Here is a 26605-nt window from a genome sequence, read left to right on the forward strand (position 1 = left end):
AAAATAGTCTGCACTTGATTTTGGTATCCGAAACGTGAGCAGAGCCAAGCTTGAGTAGCAGCTTGTATGAGTTACCGGGGTATCAGTTCATAAGAAACGACAGAACGCAAAAAGGCGCAGGTGGAGTAGGTATTTATGTGAGGGATGACGTGGATACGAAAATTCTGGCTATGTCACCACACAAATACAGCTTCTGTACAGAGTACATTATCATTGAATGTAGTTTCTGGAATAAGAAAATTCTAATTTGTTCGGTGTACAGGCCGCCAAAAGCAAATTTTAAAAATTTCGAAGATGAAATAGTGCAATACTTGCCCTTGTATGAAAATTGTTTAGTTCTCGGTGATTTTAATTTTAACATGCTAAAGTCGAACAGTGAAACTGAAACATTTTATGATGTTTTATCCGGCCTTAACCTGACAATGTGCACTCTAAATCCCACTTTCCATACTGCTACATCACATTCACTACTCGATCTCAACTAATAATCCGCAAAAAATTGTTCACTATGGACAGTTACCAATTCCGGGTATATCTTACCACGATCTAGTGTTTGCCTGCTACTCTATACACACTCCGAAGAGACAGTCAAAATTTATTTCGTGCAGGAACTTAAATAAAATAAATGAAGCTGTCCTTTTCTTTGATGCAGCAAATATTCCTTGGCAGGTAATCTACAATTCTTTGTTTATAGACGAACAACTTAATTTCTTTAATACCACGATATTAACACTACTTGATAAGCATGCTCCACTCATTAAACGCAAAGTATCGCGACCTTCTTCCCCATGGATAACTAAAGAAATTCTAAATTTAATGGCTAAACGCGATTCCTCTTATAGATAATACACGAAATCTCGTAAAGATAATCCAGTACAAGCTGATGACTGTTTTAAAAAATACAAAATCTTACGAAATAGATGTACACATTTAATTAGGAAAGCCAAAATGGAATTTGCCTCGAGACTAGCGAACAGTACTGGTAACTCGAAAATTTTGTGGAAAAAGTTAAATATATTAGGGATTAAGAGCAGTAGGAAACAAAATATGGCTAACAATAAATTTACTGCAGATGATCTTAATAACAATTTTTGTGACATTAAGTTTTTAAGTAATGCAGATTCTAAAATTACATTTGATGAGAGTCCAGAATGTACAGAAAACGTTTTTTTCCTTTGAATGTGCCAGTCCTCTAACAATCATGAAGGCCATCAATAGAATAAAATCAAATGCTACTGGAGCTGACCAAATTAGTATTGAATTTATATATATATATATATATATATTTTAAAAAATGTGCCTTTTATACTAAAACCCATCACTAATATTTTCAACCGTTCTCTTATGAGCGGCACTTTTCCATCTGCTTGGAAAACAGCTGAAGTCCTAGCGTTCCCCAAAACAAGTAATATCACAAGTATTAATGATTTTCGGCCAATTAGTATTTTACCTGCTCTTTCAAAGGCATTAGAATACATTGAGAATCAAATTCGAACCCATCTAATGAAATACAATTGTTTTGATCCGTTTCAATCAGGCTTCAGAAAGTACCACAGTACTGCTACAGCTGTTACTTATGTCACTGACGACTTTAGACTAGCAATGGATAGAAAGCAAGTAACTGTTCTTGCTCTACTAGATTTCTCGAAAGCTTTTCAATCAATTATACATAAGATTCTCTTCCATAAATTGGCGACGAAATTTAACTTCTCCAATGGTGCTGTAAAATGGGTTAAAAATTATTTACAGGGACGGAAGCAATTTGTAACCGTAGCCGATACTTCTTCTGCACTACGGAATCTCACTCACGGCGTCTCTCAAGGAAGCATCCTTGGCCCTCTCCTATTCTGTCTGTACATTAACGACCTTCCTTCTGTCTTACAATACTGCAAGTATCACCTATACGCAGATAATTTTCAAATCTATATCTCAGGTCTACCAGAAAACTTGAACAATTCAATTCAACAAATGAATGACGACTTGCATCGCATTTACTTGTGGTCAAAAGAAAATGGGTTAACCATAAATCCACTTAAATTGAAGTGCATTTCCGTCTCCTCTAAACGACTCATACAAATGCACCGTTCGAATATACCAACAGTACAGATAAATGGAACAATTATTCCATTTTCTGAAACTGTTACAAATCTCGGGGTAATAATAGATCAATTTCTTGAGTGGAAACCTCACATTAACGCTGTATGTAAGAAAGCATTCTGGTCTTTGCATTCACTCACGACTAAAGAGTATTCTACCCACTGAAACAAAGCTGCTACTAGTAAAATCTCTAATATTTCCTCACCTTGAATATTGTGATGTAGCTCTATCACACTTAAATGAAGAATTAGCGTATCGTTTGCAACGTATCCAAAATGCCTGTATACGGTTTGCTTATAATCTCAAACGATCAAATCATTTAACTCCATACTACAGAAAGCTGGATCTTTTGAAACTTGCCGATAGACATTATTTGCATCGACTCACACTTCTCTTTAAGGCTTTGCGGTTTGAACAACCTTCCTACTTATTTCAACGCTTGCAACCACTAAGTGCTCACCACGATCACAATACAAGATCAGGTGTAAATAAACTCCTTTCTCTTCCCCTACATTCGTCAAAATTCTACTCAAATGCGTTCTTTGCATCCACTATCCGTGCATGGAATGACCTCCCATCCAACACAAGGCAATCTCAGACAATCAATTTATTTAAGAAGTCGGTTGAGCAGATCCCCTATAAGTCATTCAAGGCTTACTAATATCTGAAAAAAATGCTGATTTTTATTTGTTCTTTTTGCTCACTGAATGAATGTGACTATATTATGTAGTTATTTGTTATAATCCATGTGTGTAGGTGATGTGATGCATGTGTGTATGTGTGTGATTGGGAGTGTTTTATATATTTTATACATATTTTATTATTATTATTGTATTACAAATCATGATCATTGCGTGGTCAAGTGAAAGGCAAGGCACGATTAGCCTTAACTTCGCCATGTAAAATAAAGCTAAATCAGGGTGTCTATCGGTCACGAAAGTCACGAAAAAGTCACGAAATCCGAAATCGGTCACGAAAGTCAAGAAAAAGTCACGAAATTTAGCTTTTAGGTTACGAATTTTTTATCTGTACAAATATAAGTCGAGACTGGAAAATTTTGTTCTATAAAATGTCAAAATTCATCACCACAAATGTGTATGGTCGGCTTTAGACGCTACCAAATCGCAAGCAAAGCACACTTCTATCACATGCATGAAAATTCGGCCTAATTCGCACCAAATTCGCTCCTGAGCTAGTCTTTCAACTGGTATCATGAAGCAGTTGGCTGTGTCATTTCAATGTATAGCAGAGGTTGTATGTTGTATGTGGAAATAAAGCAGAGGTTGTATGTTTTATTACTATTTTGACTCAACATACCGTCTATCTAAATGTTGAAATACAATGAGGGTATGTTGCCTAAAAGATTGCATTTCTATTTACATAATGACTCAGAACCATGAAAGAGTTTCTCCGTAGTTACGGGGATGGGGCATGGAGAGACTTTGCCTCGTCCCCAACTTTCTGAGAAGAATAAAACAGATTCCCTTATGTTGTGTTATAAAGAATTATATATGAAAGGATTGAAAGCAGAGCTTTTTATTAACAATTTTAAACAATTTCCTGCGGGAGAACTCACGGACCCCCCACTCGATTGAGAATTATTCCAGACTTCCGGAAGGTCCGCCCCCACAACAGACAGACCCTAAAGCCATCTGTGCTCAAAACACGGCAATTATATGTATTTAAGCAAGACATGTACATAAGAAAGAAACAATTGAATATGGCACAATAAAATATAAAACGCTTAATATAAAACAATATGAAGTAGAACAAATTTAACAATAAAGCACTTAAACAAAACAACATATTTTTCTAATAGCTTACACTATATTTTTCTCGTAAATACCGGACTCATTTATGTATTTCTTTATAATTGCAGACACAAAAGAAGTTCCCTTGAACTCATAACAATACTTTCCGATCTCAGTTTAAACAAATCACATTTTCAATACACTGCCTTTTGATTGGATTGGGCCCATGGCCCGCGACACAGATTACATAGCCTAACGGACTCATCCCTTTCTGTTCGGGGCCGCGGTGGCTCAGTGGTAGAGCGTTCACCTCTGGTGCTTGGGGTCCCGGGTTCGGTCCCAGCCCCCGCCAAGTGAACTTTGTGGTGGACAAACACTGTGTGCGTGGGTTTTCTCGGGGTTCTCCCGTTTCCTCCCACTTTTTTCATTCCACCATTTCATTCATTTCTCATAATCACCGTCTCCTTTAGCCTAACCGGCATAACCGTGGGACGTAAAACTCAAAGATTTCATTTCATTTTCATCCCTTTCTGTTATATGAGCCTGATGTGCAACCAACACAACTAGGGTTGCCAACTTTTGAAAATGGAAATCTTCACGTATGTATACTCTTAAGATTTTGAGATCATCGCTCATCAGAAATGCGAACAACCTGAAAGTGGTTACTTCACATAAAATTGAGCGATTCGGAGATCGAATTTAATAACTTTAGTTATTTTTGAAGCATTTATTAAATTTTCTTAATCCAATTTTGGTTGAGTTGGCACATGTAATTTTTGAAGTCTGCCATCAATAATACACTGTATTTAAAGCAAAAAAGAAAATAAAATTAGCAATATAATTATGACATGCACAAGATGAATCAGTGTTAGCTGCGCTCTTGAAAATGTACTTTTGTTGACCTTCAGCAGTTTTGATAAGTTCAGTAAATATTCCTGCCTTCAATTCTTCAGCAAATTCCGCGCAAGACCGATATCAAAGCGAATTACAAGCTCTGCATTAACCATATTCATCAACAAACAATTCCTTTCATTACTCCAAAATAATCTGAATAGAACAGAGAATAGGACTATTAACATGAAAAATTACCGGACATTTAACATCAGGTTTCGAGCTTGTACCGGACACCGGAGAAGGAAGTTAAAAACCGAACTGTCCGGTAAAATACTGGACGGTTGGCTACCCCAAACACAATCAATACGAGTACTTGCGTAGGAGCAAGGGATGAACTTCTTCGTATATACCTCATTTTAAAAGCAAAATAAAAGTATTAGGAAAAAGAAAAGAAAACTGTTGGTGTTGCCAACTTAAAATCTTTGACGTACAAAGCTATTAGTCAATTACTGTGTATAAAAATTAATTTATTCAAGATATTGTATATTAGCATTCACTTTCCAGTGACGGTATATCTTGATCACCGAAAAACCAGAGGCGGTATGTCTTCATCACTGAAAATCCAAAAGCGGTATGGCATACCATCGCATACCGTCTCGCTTTGACCACTAATTTATATGCTAAGAGGAAGAATTTCTGAAATTGGGTGAAAGCCGTGGGTTACTGAATCGAACAACACGATGAGAGAACATATTTGTCTAAGAGAAGATATTGTATTTTGCAGTAATGCAGTGCCTTCTGAAACGCGACAAATTAAACCTCGTGTAGATTGGTTAGAGGTTGCATAATAATTGTGCTATCTTAGTAGGATAGTACGTACGAAACCTCGTTTATTCTCACTAGTACTAACCACTAGTACTGCTGGCATGTTTTTTAAAATGAAATTATGTAGAGAACGGAAAAAATGCCTATTTTAAATTTTTGTGGAGAAGTACTCAAACGAGTAGTATGATGTACTGTAAACTGGGGTTACTTCGTAAGTTTCTTTCTTTTTCATACTACCTCTTGTTATTTATTGCAATTAATTTTTCTTATGATGTTTCTAGAGCTTACAAGGGATGACAGGGAGATTATATATATCGAAATGGAAGATGGTTTATACACCAATCGAAGGAACTAATAACGCCTATTACGAAACTGTAATAAAAATTTTCCGAAATTGTATACTCTGCGAGCTATATGGATATACAGGGTGTGCAAAAAGGTCCGGTGCAACCCTTAGAAGTCGCAAACGGAGAGACGGACAGATGCCAAAACAGGAAAACATGTGTTTGATCATTTTAAAAGTACAATGTATCAAAGCAAAAAGTGTTGTCCCAGATCCACCCGCAGGCTCCCAGGCGGGGTCCAAGTCAAAATTTTCAAATAGCAAGAAGTATAAAGTTGCATACAGTTGGAAAGCTGTTGGGCATGAAAGAAGACGGAACAAGTCTCGACACTCTAAAATTAGGCTGGACAACATGATGGTCGGTCAAAATGTCAGTAAAAACCTCATTGTAAAGTCTATGGCCACCTCAAAGAACCTTAAACGGTGAGACAAATGTCTAAACAGGAAAAGGTGTGTCATCATACCAAAAGTCCAATGATTGAAAATAAAAGTATTTGTCCCAGGGTCCTCCGCATTGCCCCAGATGGGGTCCTACTCAAAATTTTCACATCAAGGGAGGTCAAGTAGCATATCGTTTGAAAGCTGCTGTTAAATAAAAACAGTTGGAACAAGTTTGAACGCTTTACGATAACACTGTGCAAACGTTATGTTTTAGTTCTTCTTTCTGTAGTCGGGTTTCAGTTTGTTTTAATTCTTGAACTCAACGGAAAGAAAGGAAATGCTCCTACTGTGAGATTCTGCTCTTTGGGCCTAGTAATGTCTAAATAAATAAAGAAATATAATAAAACAAAATTAAATTAAGAAATAAAGAAAAGAAAAGTATCAACATTTGACAGTTTTTAGTATACCTAGGTAGAACTGGCTAGTTAAAATATAATGTATAATAATGGTACATATGCTCGTTGTTTGGATTATCAAGTATAAAATGATTCAAACAAAAAAAATCTTGCACCAGAAACAGCGAATACTTGCAAGTGTCTCACAATGACAGTAAGTGCAGATCGGAAAATTGAAAGCTAATGCGCTTGGAAAATCGAAATGAGGATGTACATTTTGACCGGCCGCCATTTTGCACAGGGTAATTTCAGAGAGTTAATACTTCTTCCGTCTTCTTTCATTTCCTAACGATATGCAACTTGGCCTCCTTTGCTATTTGAAAATTTTGAGTAGGACCTCTGTGGGGAACCCTGGAACATTTTTTTTTTTTACTTTAATTGTACTTTTGGAATGATGACACACGTAGTTTCCTATTTTAACACCTCTCACCGTTTCAGATTTTTTTAGGTGGCCATAGACTTTACAATGACGTTTTTGCTGTCATTTTGACCGGTCACCATGTTCCACAGGGTAATTTTAGTGTGTCGAGACTTGTTCCGTCTTCTTTCATTTTAAACAACTTTACAACGATATGCTACTTGATCCCTCTTGCTATTTAAAAATTTTGAGTTGGACCCCGCTTGGGACCATGCGGGTGGCCCTGGGACAACACTTTTTGCTTTGATAAGTTGGATTTTTAAAATAATCAAACACATGTTTTCCTGTTTTGGCATCTAGCTTACCGTTTGCGATTTCTAGAGGTGGCAACGGACTTTTTGGACATCCTGTATATTCATATAACTCGCAGAGTATATGCATTCGGAAATATTTTATTACAGGTTCGTAATAGGCGTCAATAGTGCTTTCGACTGGTATATAAACCATCTTCCACTTATATTTATTATCTCCCTCTCTTCCTTTGTTAGTCCATGTAAAGTTTTCCTGCATTCATAACAAAATTTTACTAAAACTGAAGTTTCCCAGCAGCCAGAATGTGCTGTTTCCAAATAGCCCCGTTTTCGAGACTACTTGTAAAATATGTCGTTTCGTAGTAGTACAGTAAGAGCTGTGTGAAAAATGCAGCTATTTGAAAAGAAGCACTTACAAGATCACTCTTTCCTGGGAAGATTGATATGTAACATGCCTATGTTTCTTTCATAGTAGTGTGTTTCTAGGCTCTTAGACTTTTTTTTTTTTCACAACTTTTAGTTAAACATAATAAATTGTTGAACCAATCTAAACTAACTACAGTGGTAAGCTTGTCTTCCTGAAGGCATACAAAACCAGTAAAAAAAAATTTTGCAATATGCTTTTATAAACGTAGTAGTTTTTAAAACTATGCAAGGAAAATTTTGCCAAATGCCAATACACACATAAGTTTTTTACTTCTTTAAGAGACTACAGCATATCCTACATAATTCTGTGAACTTTATGTATATATTAGATCCCCAAAAGTAATGGCGAGAAATGAAACCACAGATTCCTGGCAACAAAACAAGAAAAAATGTTTATATGACATGCAATTTAGTGTGTTGTGAAGGGAACTACACCACCTGCCAGCAGGATAATGATTGGAGCTAGAAATGGGGTTCAGAAAGATATAAAAGTCATATCGGCTTGAAATGTTACATGTATGTTACATAACCGCACTAGAGATTTTCCATATGTCATTTAGGGATTCGCTGAATGTCTGTACGGAAGGGGGGTAATGAAACGGTGCAGTAAAAACGGAAACCATTCTGAAAAAAGTTGTTATCCATGGCACGATTGCACGCACATGTACAATGGGGGTCAAAGCAAAGATCACTTAGGATGGCTGCATAATCTCAGTGGGTGTACCAGAGAGAAACTTGCAGAGAGAGGGTAGAAATAAGAACAAGTATAACTAGTGATGTCCTGTAATGAAATAACAGGCAGAATCTACAACGATGTGCTGTTTTTGTAACGTACAATCTTACACAGAGTAGCTCTACAAACTACTAGGTCATAGGTGCTAACAATAAACGTATCTACATAGATGTTCAAAATGCTGTCCTCCCACATCTATGTAACGTGCTAATCGTGAATTTCGAATGCATTCCATCACTCCCGGTTTTTTGAGTAACTGTTCACACGCATCTTCAGTGCGGTTTTGTAAATCGGCATGTTCCTTTCCCTAAGTGTGAAGTTCCTTTCTCCCCACATTCGAAGCTGTTTAGCTCCGCCCTTGTCCATTTCCGGACTGTATGTCATATAAACATTTGTTCTCGTTTTGGTGCCAGGAATCTGTGGTTTCAGTTTTCATCATTACTTTTGGGACACCCTGTGTACAGTGGATATAGTGAAAGCGATGTGAGAAGACACCAAATTTTTATCGCTCCAGGGAATAGCCTTTGAAACTAGAGATAAGGTAAAGTGCTAAAGAATATAAGTACTGTTATTGAATGTTACGATGGTTTGGTAATGAAAAGGTCACGAAAATGTCACGAAATTTCATTTTGGAATTTTAGTAGACACCCTGTAAATAAATAAATAAATAAATAAACGTAAGTGCCAATAGCAAAAGTTACTGTAACAGTAGAAACCAAAATAATAAATTGTGCCCAAGCGTCACAAAATAGAAAATACTATTGCTTAGAAATACAATCTATCATAAAACGAAGTATGAAAATCTAACTAAGGCATAAACATATTTAAAAAATTAAATAAGTGAAACAATTTGAAGGTGGCTTTTACATTGTTTTCTACGGCGAGTCTTCAATTATCCAATCCGTATATGTCATTGATTAAAATATGTACTAAGATACTGTCACATCCTTTATATTTTAACAGAGCCAGAAATCTTCATTGGATTCTCCCGGTGGAAAGAGAGCTGCAATTACCTCATTGAATTTGACACCTCCAGCACCGGATCCAATAATCGTTCATCCTGGGGTGGTAGTAGCAATTTTACATCTACTGCCATCTATACAACACCCGAAGGGAACACAGGTAATAATCACAAAATAGTAAAACAATATGATTTTGACAGGTTTATCCGTATTATTATTATTATTATTATTATTATTATTATTATTATTATTATTATTATTATTATTATTATTATTATTATTATTATGAGAATATTGAATTATAGTGTAAGAAATCGATTCACATTTTTGCACTAAGTTCAAGTCAAAATGTGAAATACTAAGAAAGGTGACAAAATCTTATAATAATTTAAACTAAACATATATTTTACAAAAATAGCATTTATTACGTAGATTATACTGTCTTAACTTTATGACAAGAAATCTTTCTACCATTCTCCAGTCTTTATTTTATTGCCATTATGTATTTTCGGCATATTGTAATTTTTTATTTGTAACTAATATGATAATAAAATGATCTTAAATTTCTGCCTGCTGGATTTTAAGAAAGATTGGTTATTTTTTTAAAATTAAAATTTAATCCAATTTTAATTTACATTCGTCACAAATCATTATGTCAAGAAACTGTTTATTCTAATTGTATCTTATGTTAAAAATTTGTTTGAACCTTGGAAAATTTTAACCTTATGAAATAAGATCTTCCAGTTTTACGCCCCACGAGTATGCCATGTAGGCTAAAGGAGACGGTGATGATGAAAATAAATGAAAGGGTGGAATGAAGAAGTGGGAGAACCCGGAGTAAATCCACGCACATGGTGTTAGTCCACCAGAAATCCCACTTTGCACGTACCACTGAACTACTGTGGCCTCCATTTTAACCTTACGACAAGAGTCTAACCTGCGTTGTTGACAGTTACGAGGAGCTTCCAGAAATTAAGTCTCCGTAAGGCTGTAAATACAACGAAGACACAGTGACCTTGAAAATTTATTGCCACATATATATCACAGGTGATAGTACATGTCAACATATTCACCATCGGAATTCAGGTACTTGCCATATCATGGGATCAACTTTTATATTTCGATGTAACAGTCAGCAGCGTGGCGGTGGAACCAGTGTATGACAGCAGTCTGCAGTTGTTCATCGCTATCGCCTCAATTGCAGACGGCTGTCATACACTGGTTCCACTTCCAGACGGCTGACTGATACGACATTGGAATACAAAATGTGATCCTGTTGTGTGACAAGTGTCTGAATTCCAGTGGTGGTGAGTATGTTGAGAAGTAGTGTCAACCTAGGCTGTATCTATGACAACAAATATTTTAAGATCATTGTCTCTTCATTGTATTTACTGCGCTTAGGAACTCTTGCTTTCTGGACACGCCTCGTATTTTATATTTCAGTATATACTACCTAGGTATAGTACTTTCCTGATCTATTGTAAATGATTGTACCTTTTTGCCTAGAAGCTTTTTGCCTTGGGGACCAGTTTGGCGCACACCTTCCGCATGTTCAATTCTTCAGTCACAATTTTTTGCACTGCATAGTATGTCAAATTAAGTTATTCGCTGATCTCCCGGAGGGTTGTCCGACGGTCCAGGTTCAGGTATTCGCGAACTCGGTCGACGTTTTCATCGGTTTTCGACGTCGACGGCCTCCCAGAGCGTGGTTCGTCATCGGCGTCCTCCCGGCCTTTCCTGAAGGCCTTGTGCCACTCAAAGATCCGAGTACGGGACATCACATCTTCCCCAAAGGCTTCCTTGAGCAGGTCCTGGGTCTCGGTGAACGTCGTTTTAGTTTGACACAAAACTTGATGGCGTAGCGCTGGTCAATCTTTGACTCCATTTTCTGCGCGCAAAAAACGTGACCGACGACCAAAACGACGTTCGCGCGGACAGTGATGCTTTCTCAACCGTTGCTCGCAGCGCACTGGGCCAAGTTCCGCTTGAAAGAGGAAGGTCCCGCGCACATTTTCTCCCCATCCCTCACATTTTTCGAACGCCAGGGAGCCGCGCGGCGGGAAAAGTTCCGGTACTTATCAATCACACCCTGTATTTCGATCTTTTCTGAAATCATTCTCAAGCGCAGACGTGTTGCTAGCCGGAATCTTATTTTGATTACATTATTATATCACTTCAGAACCTGTAAATAGAAAAATCGGCACCAAGTGTTCGCGGTACACTTCTGTAGATTCTGTTCGCCTCTCGTGAGTTGGTGCAAATGAACTGTTGCCGTAATTTCTGTAGCTTCTTAGTGTCCACCTTCTTGCTTAAACCTCTTTGCAAGTTTGTAAAGAATGGAATAAAAGTCACTTACCATTTGTGCACTTAGGGCGCTGAAAATGTCGGTTGAGTAACTTCTATGTTTGAAGCCACCTTTGTGCAATATTCATGATCACTTACTCCTTTGTTTCTGTAATAAGCAATCTCCTTGTTGAACTTTCAACAAAATTTGGGCACATGGTAAGATTTTGAGCATTAGTGAATACATTTTAAATATAATAAGACTTAGTCATTTAATAAATTGCTACAAATAAGGTGTTTGAATATTAAATCTTTATATTAAGTGTATTGCCAAGGGCACAGTTACAAGTTCGCACAATGTATTAGTATTGCTTCGAGTTAATAGGTTATAGTATGTATAAAGGTGACTTTTTTATACATAGATGGCTCTGACGTTACAAGTATACACAGCAGAGGTTCTAAAATCATTAGTACGATCTGAAAGGAACCAGCAAGTAATGTGTGAAGCAGGATTACCAGGTGAATTGTTATCATGTGGACATCTTGCGTTAGAAGAGGAAACTCATCCGCTTCATCCCCCGTTACAATACATGTTGGAAAGATTAGCAGCTCAAACTCTTGAACCTCGTGATCTCAGGTAAGTTCGATTTAAGAATAGGTCTGCATTTTTACAGTTGACATTGAAATTGGTTATTCGTTTATTGTTCAAATGTTTTATTCGTGGGGTATATACCGTGATCGTTGGTATATACGAATAAGGTTTCTACTGTGGGAGAGGTTAGTTCATATTTGCTGTGATAATATGCACAGATCATTCCCAGTTTATATAGCTTTACCGTTAAAACAATTAGCAGTCTTATTAAAGAATCAAAGTAGGATCTTAACAGGTATTTTGTGATAATATTTACGTTGCTTTAAAAGTTGGATGTGGACACATTGCCTCCACTTGGAATTGAATAGTCATTTGAAAATTATTTATATCAGGTGCCAACAAGAAGTATAGAACTAGCTATCAGAATATATCTTAATTGGCAAACTACGCATGCCAAGTAAATGTTCAACCACGTAAGTCCTCGCACTCACAAAATTCGGGAAGTGTTAAATCTGCGAGTCGAATTTGTTTTTACAACAGCCAAAAATGAATTGCGAGCAACCACATAGAGCAATAAATTGAAGACATAATGTGGAATTCCGCATAAGTTATTAATGTGAATAGAATTTTCGTAAAAACAGTGAATTGACTGTAAATACAGAGATAATTATTAAGGGTAATCATAAACTGAAATTAAGTGACGGAATACTCTGCAGTAATTATTCTTTAAAAGAAAAGAAAAAAATATAATAGATGTAAGAGTAAGGATCCAGTAACTGTAACAAAGTGGCGTTCCAAGAGAGGAAATAAGTATTCAATTATAGTAATAAACACGTAGGCATAAGGTAACCTACTTTTCTTATGTGGTATTTGTTTCGAAACATATACTTAAAAGTTCAGAATTCGTAAATAAACATGCTTTTAGTAATTAATGATCGTGATCGATATAGCCCAGTAAATAAAGGATTGTTGTGAGCTCAAATAATTGATAAAAAGCTGAAAATTTCAGGAATGGTTTTTCAAGTTATATGAAATCACATACTAAAAATCGCATGTGTGCATCATACTTAAAATGGCGGACAAATGTGGCGGCCAGTCGATATGAATATAGTTCGGAATTTTGGGCATAGTTCAGAAACAAAACGTCGTAGATCATTTGTGTAAAATTATTTGAACTCTAAAAGCAATCTAACTTCAATTCTAAGTGTAAAAGTTTTGAATCCAAACACCTTTAAGGAATTTACATCCATTTAAACTTCAGAAATGTAGGAATTTTAGCCCTTATTCTGGTAGTTTATGTAAAAATCATTTTATCGATACAGAAAAAGACGTTAAAGATTTTAATATTTTAAATCAAGTATTCATTATCAATAATTTAAAGAAAAGTTCGTTCAAATCGAACAAAAATGAACTGTTATTTTTAATTTTGAAACAGATCAGAAAAGATGAAATTATAAGACTTCATTTTCCATAAGTCTCATACTGTCTGATGAAGCCAAAGAGTTGGTGAAACTGTAACACATATTTAGTTTTTTAATGAAATAAATGGTTTTGCTCAGCAAACAATTAGTGCGTATTTAAGACTTCATTACAAAGGTAACCGGGAAAGTTTCTGTTGCTTTGAACATCGATATGTCACCTAAGACGTACTGGGAGATCAAAAATAGTACCCATCAGCATCGACGACCTGCCAATTTTCTGGAAGGCCAAAGGGACGCTAAACTAAAATCAACTCAACTCCGTCGCGGTAGAACTTGGTGAACCATGAAGCAAATAAGATATCAAATGCATTTTGCACCTCTGCTAGGGATTTAAACTGGTGTCCTCTAAGGTGATTGTCCAAGGAATGAAACAGGTAATAATCAGACTGTGCAATGTCTGTGGAATATGACGGATACAATAGTGTTTCCCATCCAAGGCGTAGAATGGTGTCCCGGGTCATCCTAGCCACGTGGATCTTAGCGTTGTTCTGTAACAGGAGGACTCCTTTGCGACTCAGAAGTGATGACTCCAGGGTTTTGAGTTTTTCTTGAACATGGATCAGCTTCTGACAGTACACAGTTGCATTGATGCTCGGACCAGCTGGTAGCAGTTCCTGACACACGATGCCGCGAGCAGTCCACCAAACACAGAGGAGGATCTTCTGGTGCAATGCTGGTTTCGGCTGTTTTGGAACCGGTTCATGGAATGCTAACCAACGATGGCGGTGCCGTGGAGCTTCGTACATGACTCACTTCTCATAACATGTCAATACCCTGTCCAGAAATAGCTCCTTTCTCAGACGAGACGGCAAGGAAATACAGGTATGTGCTCGCGTTGCCTTCTGGCCCGGGGTCAAATCATGTGGGACCCATCTACCCAACTTGTAGGACTTCCCAAATTGATGAAGGTGCTGCCGAATGGTTTCTCCACTCACACTGAATTGTAGTCCCAGTTCCACACATGTCTGGCCACTGTTCGCGTCAATTGCTACCTGGAGATCTTAATTTCGTACATATGTTGGTCTTGCGGCACGTGGTGCGTCTTCGAGTGTTTTGTCACCGTCCTTGAACTTGTTAAACCACCAACGTACTGTCCGCGTAGTCACGACACTCTCACCAAAGCCTGGTATATCTACCACCCTGCAGCGGCGTTTGACCCCAGTTTGAACTCGTGCAGCATACACGCCCTTATGTCACTTTGTGGAGGTCCCAAATTTACTCTGTCCTTACGCAAGTTCACGATGTAATTGAACTGCCACAACCAGGTAGTATGTTGGCTATACCCACACCAACAACTTACCTTCGCCTGATATCCATCCGCATTCAACTCACGGTGTGAGGACCAATTGAACACAGACTTCCACAAAAAGCGACAGCACTTTCTTGGTTACCTTTGTAATTACCTTACGGATTGTATCATCTAATAAACTATTGTCATTGACAGATGGGTTTTCTAGAGCTGGTGTTCATCATCATCTAAATAAGATTCGTCTTCCGATTGACCATTTCTACAGGAACTTCCTTGACAGAATGCGCAAAACTTTGAACACTGTAGATCAGCTTTCTTACACTCGCATGTTGCTCGTTCACAATCCTTTCTTGCAGTCACTTGGCACATATAGGCAAGTAAGTTTAGTATTTCGGCTGGAGCTGGTGGTAGCTCTGTGGGTAGTGGAATTTGCATATCCTCTTTGACATACCAACCCCATTCGGTTGGGTTCATACTTCGGCCATTCCACTCCTGGACTAGGAGGCACACTCGAAGTGAATGCTGCGCTGCTGCCGCGCTAGTAGGGGGCAAAATGGCCAAGTTGAAATGTGAAGACAGCTTTTTAACGCCTTCCTTGTTATACCTGATGTGTCTTACACTGTCCATAGAGGATGCGTTTCGTCTTCCATACAGGCGAATAAGAAATGTCTCTCCAATCTCGACCACTTCGTCATGCTTGAGATTTGGTTGGTTCAAGGTGCTGACTTATCTTTTTGGAGCATTTTGAACGCTGCCAACTTTCCTCTTCTGAATATAGCCGAAGTCGTGTCAGTCTGTTGCAGCATGAAAAAAGTGGAAGCAATCTTTCAGTGGCCCAAGAGTTTCTTGAATTTTACCGATATCGTAGCATTTCTCCTCAATTTTGCTTTTCTGTAGCCTTAGCAGAGACAGCGACTGCGCAGGAAGTGTTCTAGCAATTGAGGTGGTTAAAAGGTCAGAATCAGATACAACAAACAGCTACAGATTTCCCGTTTGCACTTTCTTCCATTGCTGTTGAACAGATTAATGTATGGGATCTCCTTCTGCTTCATATACGGGTATCTTTGCTTCTTCGAAGACTGTTTTCGTCATTTGAACAGTCTAGTTTTGTTCTCTTGAGTTTCTCAAGAACTATGCTTGATCTATCGGGGCTTCCATGGCAAAATCAAATGCGATCGTTGCAGACATTTTCCCCAAAGCTTTCGCTGACTTTCGGCATATTTCATGTCTAATTGTAATTTGTATCCATCAAATGCAACGGCACTACAAGGGGAAAAATGGTGCTCAACATAATTCACGTACTTAACGCAGATTTTCTGTTGTGTGTCATTTTTACTCCACACCATTGCGTAAAGAAAAAATCCTTCATCCACAACATACGTAATATCTTCTGGTGTTTTAACAAGGCAACAGAGACTAGACAATATTTGCCGTAGTTGATTTGGCATTCTTGCGCTTGGAGATGTTATACAAGGAAGGTAGCATTGGCGCTAATTTATATTTCAGATACTCACGAAGATTTTCTCTTCGCTTAGCTACAGCTGCGATTCTGCCGAAGAGCTTCAACGGGTTTATAACAATCGGTTCTTCTTTGATTTTGACGGTACTGTAGGTGGCTGAGATAAGGATGACTGTTTTCTTTCTTTCTAGCTTTATAGATTCGTAGAATCCTCCAATCATTCTCTGTACTAATGTTTCCCCAACACTCCTAGCTTGATTGCAATTTGTTTTCTTGTCTGCAACTAGACCTGCAGCAATGTTCTTGAGTAATTCCTTTTGAGTTGAGTTTTCGAAAGGGGCGTAAAAAGACAACCATTATGAGAATTTCTTAAAGCACATTCAAAGTTTCAGACGAGAATCTGAGAATAAAGGTAGTAACTGCAGCTAAAAATTTAACAAAAATTTCTTGTTTTTACTTATATTTGTAAAAAACCTCCTTAATGTTGTGGAAAGGATAAATATATAAAACTTGTTGCAGAAACATCTATCGACCATTCTTTCGTTATTGCAAGAGTTTCATTACATTCTTTAACCCTTTCAGGATTTTTGGTAACTTTTGATACCATGGCGTAGTATCGTTTTGGAACGCTTATTTAGGTTCTATAACAAGTATTTAAGCCGTTTTTTTTTTTTTTTTTATTGGTCAAGTCAAGGATGGACCAAAGAACACCCCAGATGTGCTTTGGAACCGGAGGATCAACTTGTCGGTGCCAAGTGGGGGCGGAGGGGTGTGACTTTTTTCAATTTTTTTAAAGTCAAATTTCAAAATGTTTTTATGCCTTTGGTTTTCATGATATCAGATTGGAACTTTGCATACGAAATGTGTGTACCTTTGGGTATTTGTCAAATTTTTCTGAGATCCCTGCGTGAAACCGGGGTCGGTCCTGAGGGGCGCAAGTGTTCCGAGGGGGTGATTGTTTTCAGAAAAATTTCCGGTTTTCTCCGATTTTTCCGGTTCAGGTATATGATACGGATATGTGAGTGGTACCGCTGGAAAGGACTTGTTATACTAAAGAAAATAACATTTGAACTATGACTCTAGGCCAAATAGTAATGACGCAGTAAATTTTATAATTATATATATATATGGTGCCTTCCATTTCAATTCAGGCAGAGCATGTACCATCACCATCTCAGATATTGTTGAAACTTTTTTTATAGCAACTAGACATGTTTTTAAGAGACCCATATTTTTTTGTTTTGTCGAAAAAAAATTTCCCGCCAAGTAATGGGCCATCAAAGACGGGGAGTACAATTTATGAATTGTAGAAGACATGGAAAATGGTCAACTTCGGAGCCTCACCATTCGGCTATGGAGACAGGTAGAATTATAATTCTTGTTGTGGTATGTACATAGGGATATAAATAAACTATATTTTATTATAGTTTGGTTTACGCATGCGTATCTTTTTGTACATAAATTAACAAATGAACGTCAATTTATCAAAAAAAAAGGTCGAAGTTTGCGAATTTTTTTAGAGCACTTCCGGTTCGAATTTTAAAATTCTGTTTTCACGGTTGGTAAGACCTGGTTACCCGCTTTCCGAAAAAAAGATTATATCGCTTCTGTGTGCAACCGTTTTGTCGCAAAAAATTCGAGAAATTGTAAAATTTTCAAAAATCGCCATTTTTTGGCGCCATTTTCTCGAAAACACCATCTTTTAAAATTCTGAAATTTTGTCAGATGGTTCAACTTTACATGAATAATAAACACACCAAATACCATTCTCGACCAATGCTTCATGAATTAACTGCAGCCTTTTAAAGTTAGCGAAGTTTCGTTAACTTTGGTGTCACAGTTAGCAACACTGGGAACAATAAAAGTGCAATGATTTGATGATGTTTGGGGTTCACATTCATTAAAAGAAGAATAAAAGGTTTTCTTGACTGTTCTTTTTTATTATTTCGATCAGGAAGGTTCTCTGAAATAGTAAAATGAGCCTCCCCCTACTCCTCCGTTTTCTTAAACCGAAATAATCTGAGGTGGAAATTACGATTACGAAACACACAAATTTTAAGTTTACTTGAAATGGCCATCCAATAAATTCTGATGATCTACTAAAAGCCTGAACTATTATCTTAGTGATGATTTGGAATGCTCCAGACAAAGTCTCAATTAAGTGCGATGTCATTACAGTGATCGAAAAAGGACAAAAAGTTAAAAAAAAATCGAAACGTTTTCTTACGCGTTCCAAAGAAATTTACTGACTTTTTAAACAGAACAATCCCAACATAAGAATGGGTCACTCGGAATTTTATAGTATTCGACTAAAGTGTGTCAGTCCGCAACCTGAGAGGGAAGTGTGTGTGTGTGTGTGTATTGTGCAAATTTTAAGTTAGCTGCTACTGCGTTGCTACAAATCAAAGGTGCAGTCTGTATTGAAGCTGTCATGAGTGACCTATTTCCTTTAGTACTATGATCCGTAGAAAATGACAACTGTCTTCTTCAAGAATGTGGTGAATGTCCTGGAGTGGAAGGAATAAGCGTGGAGTCTTTAATTATTGATCTTGATGAAAATGAAAGTGTTATACGTATGCCATATGGGAAAACAATGATCTCGTTAAAAAACTGTGCTACTTTCTGTTTTCGTATCGTACGTTGCTGGTTTAACTGTAAGAATTGTAATTCATGACTACATCAAGAAAATCCAAAGAGAATTAATTGGTACCGAAGAGCAACGTATAAAATTTCAAGATACAAATTCTATTTTATTTCATGTGGACTTCGCTGAAAACTGGACTGTTATTTTGCAAAGTGAAATTCAGAGTTATCACCGGAATATGAAACAACTGACAGTTTTGTTGTAATAAACGACGATAAAACACACGATTCGGCTCATGTACTCATAGCCATAGAGAAGATTCTAAAAATACTCGAAGAAAAGCGAAAATATATTTTATAGAAAAAGGTTTGAATACGAGAAAATAAGTGTCTACAATTTCCCAAACCGTGTCAGTGATTTCTGATGGTGCTGCATCCCACTTTAAGAATCGCTTTCAGATGTTCGAGATGCAGGCAGGTCAAAGCAGTGGTTTTGCAGTGAAACCGGCCATGCAAGGGTTTCTGCGACGGTATTGAGGGGGGGGGGGGGGATGTAAAGAATGTGGCAACGCGGCATAACCTTAGGCAAATACAGATACACAGTATTAAAACCGCAGAAGAAAAAAATTAAGTTTTACGTCCCACGATTATGCCGGTTAGGGTAAAGGAGACGGTGATTATGAGAAATAAATGAAATGGTGGAATGCAGAAAGTGAGAGAAAACGGGATAACCCCGAGAAAACCCACGAGCACGGTGTTTGTCTACCACAAAGCCCACACGGCGCGATCTGGGATCGAACCAGGGACCCCAAGCACCGGAGGTGAACGCTCTACCACTGAGCCACCGGGCCCCCACTAAAACCGCACAGGAATTCGTGAGTATCGTGCAAGTAGAAACTCCGGGTATTACTCTCGTTTTCTTGCCTGGCACTGAATTCGACGACTTCCGGAAGAAAAAAAGGGATAGTATGCGACCGGTAACTGGTATTCAACGGTCATCTTTGGCTTTCGGAAAATGACGAAGTTTTTCTGGCAGTAACGGGTCACCATGAACTAACTTCATGCTTCCCCCAAAATCGAACTTCTGCAATTCAAAGTGTAGATTTAAGAAATCTGCAAAAAGGAACTTTTGTTACATACATATATGTATGATAACCAGTGGTACGTAGCAGAAATATGATGAATAAATCATAAATTACGTGAAGTTGAAGTGCTGTTCATGCTTCCACATGGACCTTCAGCATTTGTGATTATCGACAATGTGCTACGCAGGGGCGGATCCAGGACGGACTTCTGGAAAGGAAGGGGGGGGGGTAATACTGCTACTTAGAGCTAGTTTTAAGAGCTCTAAACTCTGAGATCGGTTTTATTTATATATAAAATAAAAAAGTTTCTTCCCCCTAGATCCACTCCTGTACGAGTTGTGAGTGAGCCAACACCTATTGGAGCACCTGCACGGTTACACGCTATTAGCGAAGAAGACACCAACCAAGCAAATGATTGGTCCATGTAAATAATAATAATAAATCAGTGAAATTTTGTTTTCAAAGACCATTTTAAGTAAGTGAAATTGAAATTTGTGCGTTTCGTAATCGTAATTTCCACCTCAGATTATTTCGGTTTAAGAAAACGGAGGAGTAGGGGGAGGCTCATTTTACTATTTCAGAGAACCTTCCTGATCAAAATAATAAAAAAGAACAGTCAAGAAAACCTTTTATTCTTCTTTTAATGAATGTGAACCCCAAACATCATCAAATCATTGCACTTTTATTGTTCCCAGTGTTGCTAACTGTGACATCAAAGTTAACGAAACTTCGCTAACTTTAAAAGGCTGCAGTTAAGTCATGAAGCATTGGTCGAGATTGGTATTTGGTGTGTTTATTATTCATGTAAAGTTGAACCATCTGACAAAATTTCAGAATTTTAAAAGATGGTGTTTTCGAGAAAATGGCGCCAAAAAATGGCGATTTTTGAAAATTTTACAATTTCTCGAATTTTTTGCGACAAAACGGTTGCACACAGAAGCGATATAATCTTTTTTTCGGAAAGCGGGTAACCAGGTCTTACCAACCGTGAAAACAGAATTTTAAAATTCGAACCGGAAGTGCTCGAAAAAAATTCGCAAACTTCGATTTTTTTTTAGATAAATTGACGTTCATTTGTTAATTTATGTACAAAAAGATACGCATGCGTAAACCAAACTATAATAAAATATAGTTTATTTATATCCCTATGTACATACCACAACAAGAATTATAACTCTATCTGTCTCCATAGCCGAATGGTGAGGCTCCGAAGTTGACCATTTTCCATGTCTTCTACAATTCATAAATTGTACTCCCCGTCTTTGATGGCCCATTACTTGGCGGGAAAATTTTTTTCGACAAAACAAAAAAATATGGGTCTCTTAAAAACATGTCTAGTTGCTATAAAAAAAGTTTCAACAATATCTGAGATGGTGATGGTACAATTTTATATTTTTTTGCCTGAGTTGAAATGGAAAGCACCATATATATATATATATATATATATATATATATATATATATATATATATATCGGGTGTTGCAAAATAAGTGTTACAGCTCTTGGGAGATGACTCCAGCCACTGAGACAAGAAAAAAAGTTCTCTTGAACTTTCGGCTATCGGACATAGTTTCGGATCTACAACGTGCCGAAAGCGTGGGAAAATGACTTTCGGACGCCAATAGTTCGGAAACTACCCAACGTAAAGAGGACGGGTAAAAAATTCACTGAAGAAGTCATACCTGCTGTATTGAATTTTGCATGTTTCACAATCCTACGATGCACGCGCAAGGGATTCCCCAAAGGAACGTAGGGAGTCCCGGATAATCTGCCAAATGAAAATTGGTCTAAATAGATATGAATTGGTAGGGCTTCTACCAGGTAACAATAATTCGTTTGTATTAAGTCGATATTTAGAACAAATACAAAATGGCGGATACCTTCATGCCCGTTGTGTGTGGTTACATAATCGCCAGATGCGGATGCTGGCCAACAGTGAGTATTAAGTATAGCGTTCTGAGTATTAAGTGTAGCGAATTTGTACTCAAATGCTCTAGAAAGACATCTGGAGTGTCGGTAGAGCAGAATACATGAAGCAGGGGATTCACATGTGTGGAAACACGTAACGAAAAATGCCCAGAAAAAATGAACTCATACAAAGTAAACGTGATTTCAAAGCATCGGAAATGTAAAGAATAGCATCAAGAACATGAAAGCCATTGCCAATTCACCAATAATATTCCATCAATCAGATGCAATATGATGTGCACGGTTGCATACAAATAAGGATGCAACAACTGAGGCCAAGTTGAAATTGTGCAAGGGGACTCAAAGGAACTGGGTAAACTAAATGAATGTCACTAGTGGGATCGCATGATCGATTTTGAAATGTGGCCAATGTGTGTGTTGATATCAACATGTAGCTAATGGTCAAATGTCAACATGTCCCACTACTGCTGGGACACCGTCTCACGTGCGAAAACTAGGAAAATAATGTTGTACATTCTGCTACTACATTTGGTCCACTTTTTGGTAGAACGTAACTAGAACACGATTGTATCGATGTCCCTCTTTGTTTGGGACATTGTCCCACAGTTGACACATGAAAAGAAATATCTTAATCCATAGTTCAAATTCTGATAGAGCGTGAAAATAACAAATTTGTATCATGTCCCATGTCTTACGTACTCCAAATATAGGAAAATACCTTTAGAAATTCGTATCTTACACACAGTGAACATGCCAACACAAAGACGAAAATGAACCAATTTGGCACATGTAACACTACAGTTGGAACACCATACATATGGAAAATAAAACGACATGAGAAATAGGAAGAAACTTCTTAAAGCTCTGATTGTTTACAACTGTGCAGTAGAAGTAACAAAATGAAACGCACAAGCATGTCGGCAGGCTGTACAAGAGCAATTGCCAAACAAAGTGGGTGCTCCTCAAAGAAATGAATACAGAGAAAGTGAGGCTCCATCGAGCCTCAGGGCTAGAGCGATCGCTTTCGCTTGCGTGGTCGCAGTTTCCAATACTACTGGGAGCCCACGGCCTCAGATGCAAGACCCGAGTAGTTATTTCCCTATTTTTCGCACGTGGGACGGTGTCCCAGTAGTAGTGGGACATGCTGGCATTTGTCCATTAGCTACATGTGGATATCAACACACATTGGCCATATTTCAATATCGATCATGCGATCCCATTCGTAACATTCATTTCATTTCATTTCCAGTTTCTTTGTGAGTCCCCTTGCACAATTTCAGCTTGGCATCAGTTGTTGCATCCTTATTCGTATGCAACCGTGCACATCATATTGCATCTTATTTTTGGAATATTATTGGTGAATTGGCAATGACTTTCATGTTCTTGACGCTAATCCTTACATTTCCGACGCTTTGAAATCACGTTTACTTAGTATGAGTTCATTTTTTCTGGGCATTTTTCGTTACGTGTTTCCACACATGTGGACCACCCTGCTTCATGTGTTGTGCTCTACCAACACTCCAGATGTCTTTCTAGAGCATTTGAGTACAAATTCGCTACACTTAATACTCAGAACGTCAATGTTGGCCAGCATCCGTACCTGGTGATTATGCAACCACACACAACGGGCATGAAGATATCCGCCATTTTGTATTTGTTCTAGATATCGACTTAATACAAACGAATTATTGTCACGTAATAGAAACCCTATCAATTCATATCCATTTAGACCAATTTTCATTTGGCAGATTATCCGGGACTCCCTACGTTCCTTTGGGGAATCCCTTGTGCGTGCATCGTAGGATTGTGAAACATGCAAAATTCAATGCAGCAGGTATGACTTCTTCAGTGAAATTTTTACCCGCCCTCTTTACGTTGGGTAGTTTCCGAACTATTGGCGTCCGAAAGTCATTTTCCCACGCTTTCGGCACGTTGTAGATCCGAAACTATGTCCGGTAGCCGAAAGTTCAAGAGAACTTTTTTTTCTTGTCTCAGTGGCAGGAGTCACCTCCCAAGAGTTGTAACACTTATTTTGCAACACCCGATATATATATATATATATATATATATATATATATATATATATATATATATATATATATATATATATATATATATATATATATATAGAAAGAGAGAGAGAGAGAGAGCCTAAATTCAGACTTTCAACAATGTTTCCCGCCCTTTGTTTTCAAGATTCAAGATTGAAATTTTGCACACGTATTATGTACATAACGTCGTATTTTTAGAAAAATAAAATCGATCTCTACGTCAACCCGGGCCAAGGGGGCAAAGTATTTTGGTGGGATTTTCAAAAAATTCCGGGTTTTTCCCTAATTTTCCGGTTCAGGTGTATGATTCGGACATATGAGTGGTACCGTTGGAAAGGGCTCCGTATACTGAAGAAAATGGCGTTTGTATCACGACTCTAGGTCAAATAAGAATGACGCAGTACATTTTTGAAGTATTTTATATATATATGTGTATACATATATGAAAAAATGGGTTACTTTCAGATTTTCAAAAATTTCTTCCGACCTCAGTTTTGAACATACAAGAATGACATTTTGCACACGTATTATAAACGTAACAACGTATGTTTTTTTAAAAAAAAAAAAAAATCAGATCCCTACGTGAACTCAGGCACGGACCACAGGGGCACAAAATTTCGAAAAAATATTTTTAAAGGAAAAATCTGTTTTTTTTTTTTTTCGGTTTTCCCGTTTCTGGTGTATAATACGGACAAGCGAGTGGTACCATTTGAAAGTGGGATCTATCTTTAAAAAAATTTTAAAAAAATTTTAAAAAAACGAGGTATGAACCATGATTCTACGATAAATAGTAAGGAAGCAGTAGCTGTTTGCGTAAATGTGTAAAATTTACCTCAAAAAATGGAAGTCCTAAAAGGGTTAAAACGCAAACGGGTTCAAAATTAAATATCTCAGTTAATTTTTATCCGATTTGAACGTGCTTTCTTTATATTGTAAGTAGTAAATAGCTCATTAGAATAACTGAAACTTATAGCGTCTATTTTTCAAACGATAAGGAAATTTTTGTATAACTTGACAGGGTAAGGGCAAATATTCCTACATTTTGGAAGATTAGATGGATGTGAATTTCTTAAAAGTGATTGTACTCAAAACTTTTACACTTAGAATTGAGGTTAGATAATTTTAGAGTTTAAATAATTTTACACAAATGATCTACGACTTTTTGTTTCTGAACTACATCCAAGATTCCGAATTATAATCATATCGACTGGCCGCCATCTTTGTCCGTCATTTTGAAGATGACGTACACATGCGATTTTCCGCGATTTTCCAATCCATTCCTGAAATTTTCAGCTTTTTATAAATTATTTGAACTCAGCCTAATTTTTGACCCTTTATTTACTGGACTAATAAGTTACTCCAATAAAACTTAAGATAAATAGGTTTCTCTTACTTCTGTAATTGTTCCTTATAATAGAAAACATGTGAAGAATTTATGTAAGCAGTTCCTCCTTTGTTTAATTTTGCAAAAATTTTAATTTATTTTTGTACTTTTTTCTATTCATTTTAAAAAGTGCTTTTTATTTTCATTTCCTAAAGTGCATAATTTTCTTAATCTTTTATTATTCATTGCAGACATCTTAATTGGACATTTTTATTCTTGTCGTCTTTTCTTCATGCTTCTTTCCCGTAAATGTTTCTGCTCATGGGTCTGAAGGTTGAATGTCAGTCAGCACGGTGTAACTGAAGTATTTGTAATTAATTTTTTTTAATTTTATGTGTAATTTATTATTCTTTCGCTTAATTTCTCTAGTTGTACTGTAATAATTGAAACCTATGCAGTCCCTTACTGAATTATAGCCAAATACGTAGTTGATTTGAAAGGTTATGTTTTGAAGAAGCTCTGCGTATAGAGCTCTTAAAAGTTAGGATTGCAGTATTTTTGAACGTGACTGTACATCGTCTCTTTCTCCTTCGTATTATTATTATTATTATTATTATTATTATTATTATTATTATTATTATTATTATTATTATTGATATTAATATGAAAGAAGAGTGACATGTTTTTTAAGGATAAATATGTTTTCTGTTTTAGGGAATTTTTGAGGCTTGGTGATCCTTTGTGTTGCATATCTATAGACCATCTGGAATCTGTCTATGCGTCGCGTCCACCTCATAGAAAACCTGGTGGTCCAGTTCCGTTAACACGGGTGAAGACTCTTGTTTCCATGACAACTCCACGAGATTTCCGCCTTCATGGTACAGCTATTTTACCACCATTCGTTGAGTTCGATATGAGCGCCGAGGGATTTGGGTGCTTGTATCTTCCTAGTATTGCACCGCAGAGTATATCTGGCCCAAGTGTTGTTGGTGTTGGAAATCTGGCTAGTGGCGATACGAACGTTGTGGGAGGAATTGGTTCAGGTGAGTAATATTAGATAATCGGAGGACAAATATAACTTTCGGGGTGAGTT

The 26605-nt window shown here is 37.2% G+C and overlaps 1 protein-coding gene across 1 annotated transcript in view; it reads left to right on the forward strand.

The window, feature by feature from the left end:
- Positions 1-26605, forward strand: part of bchs (WD repeat and FYVE domain containing 3 bchs) — a 232287-nt gene that overhangs the window by 65475 nt on the left and 140207 nt on the right. Inside the window, exons 16-18 of the mRNA XM_081770205.1 lie at positions 9478-9636; positions 12182-12396; positions 26227-26555. Coding sequence (XP_081626331.1) covers positions 9478-9636; positions 12182-12396; positions 26227-26555 — 703 coding nt within the window. The remainder of the gene's footprint in view (positions 1-9477; positions 9637-12181; positions 12397-26226; positions 26556-26605) is intronic.

The sequence above is a fragment of the Thermobia domestica genome, chromosome 1 (assembly GCF_964235325.1).
Source record: "Thermobia domestica chromosome 1, izTheDome1.hap1.1, whole genome shotgun sequence".
Lineage (NCBI taxonomy): Eukaryota > Metazoa > Arthropoda > Insecta > Zygentoma > Lepismatidae > Thermobia > Thermobia domestica.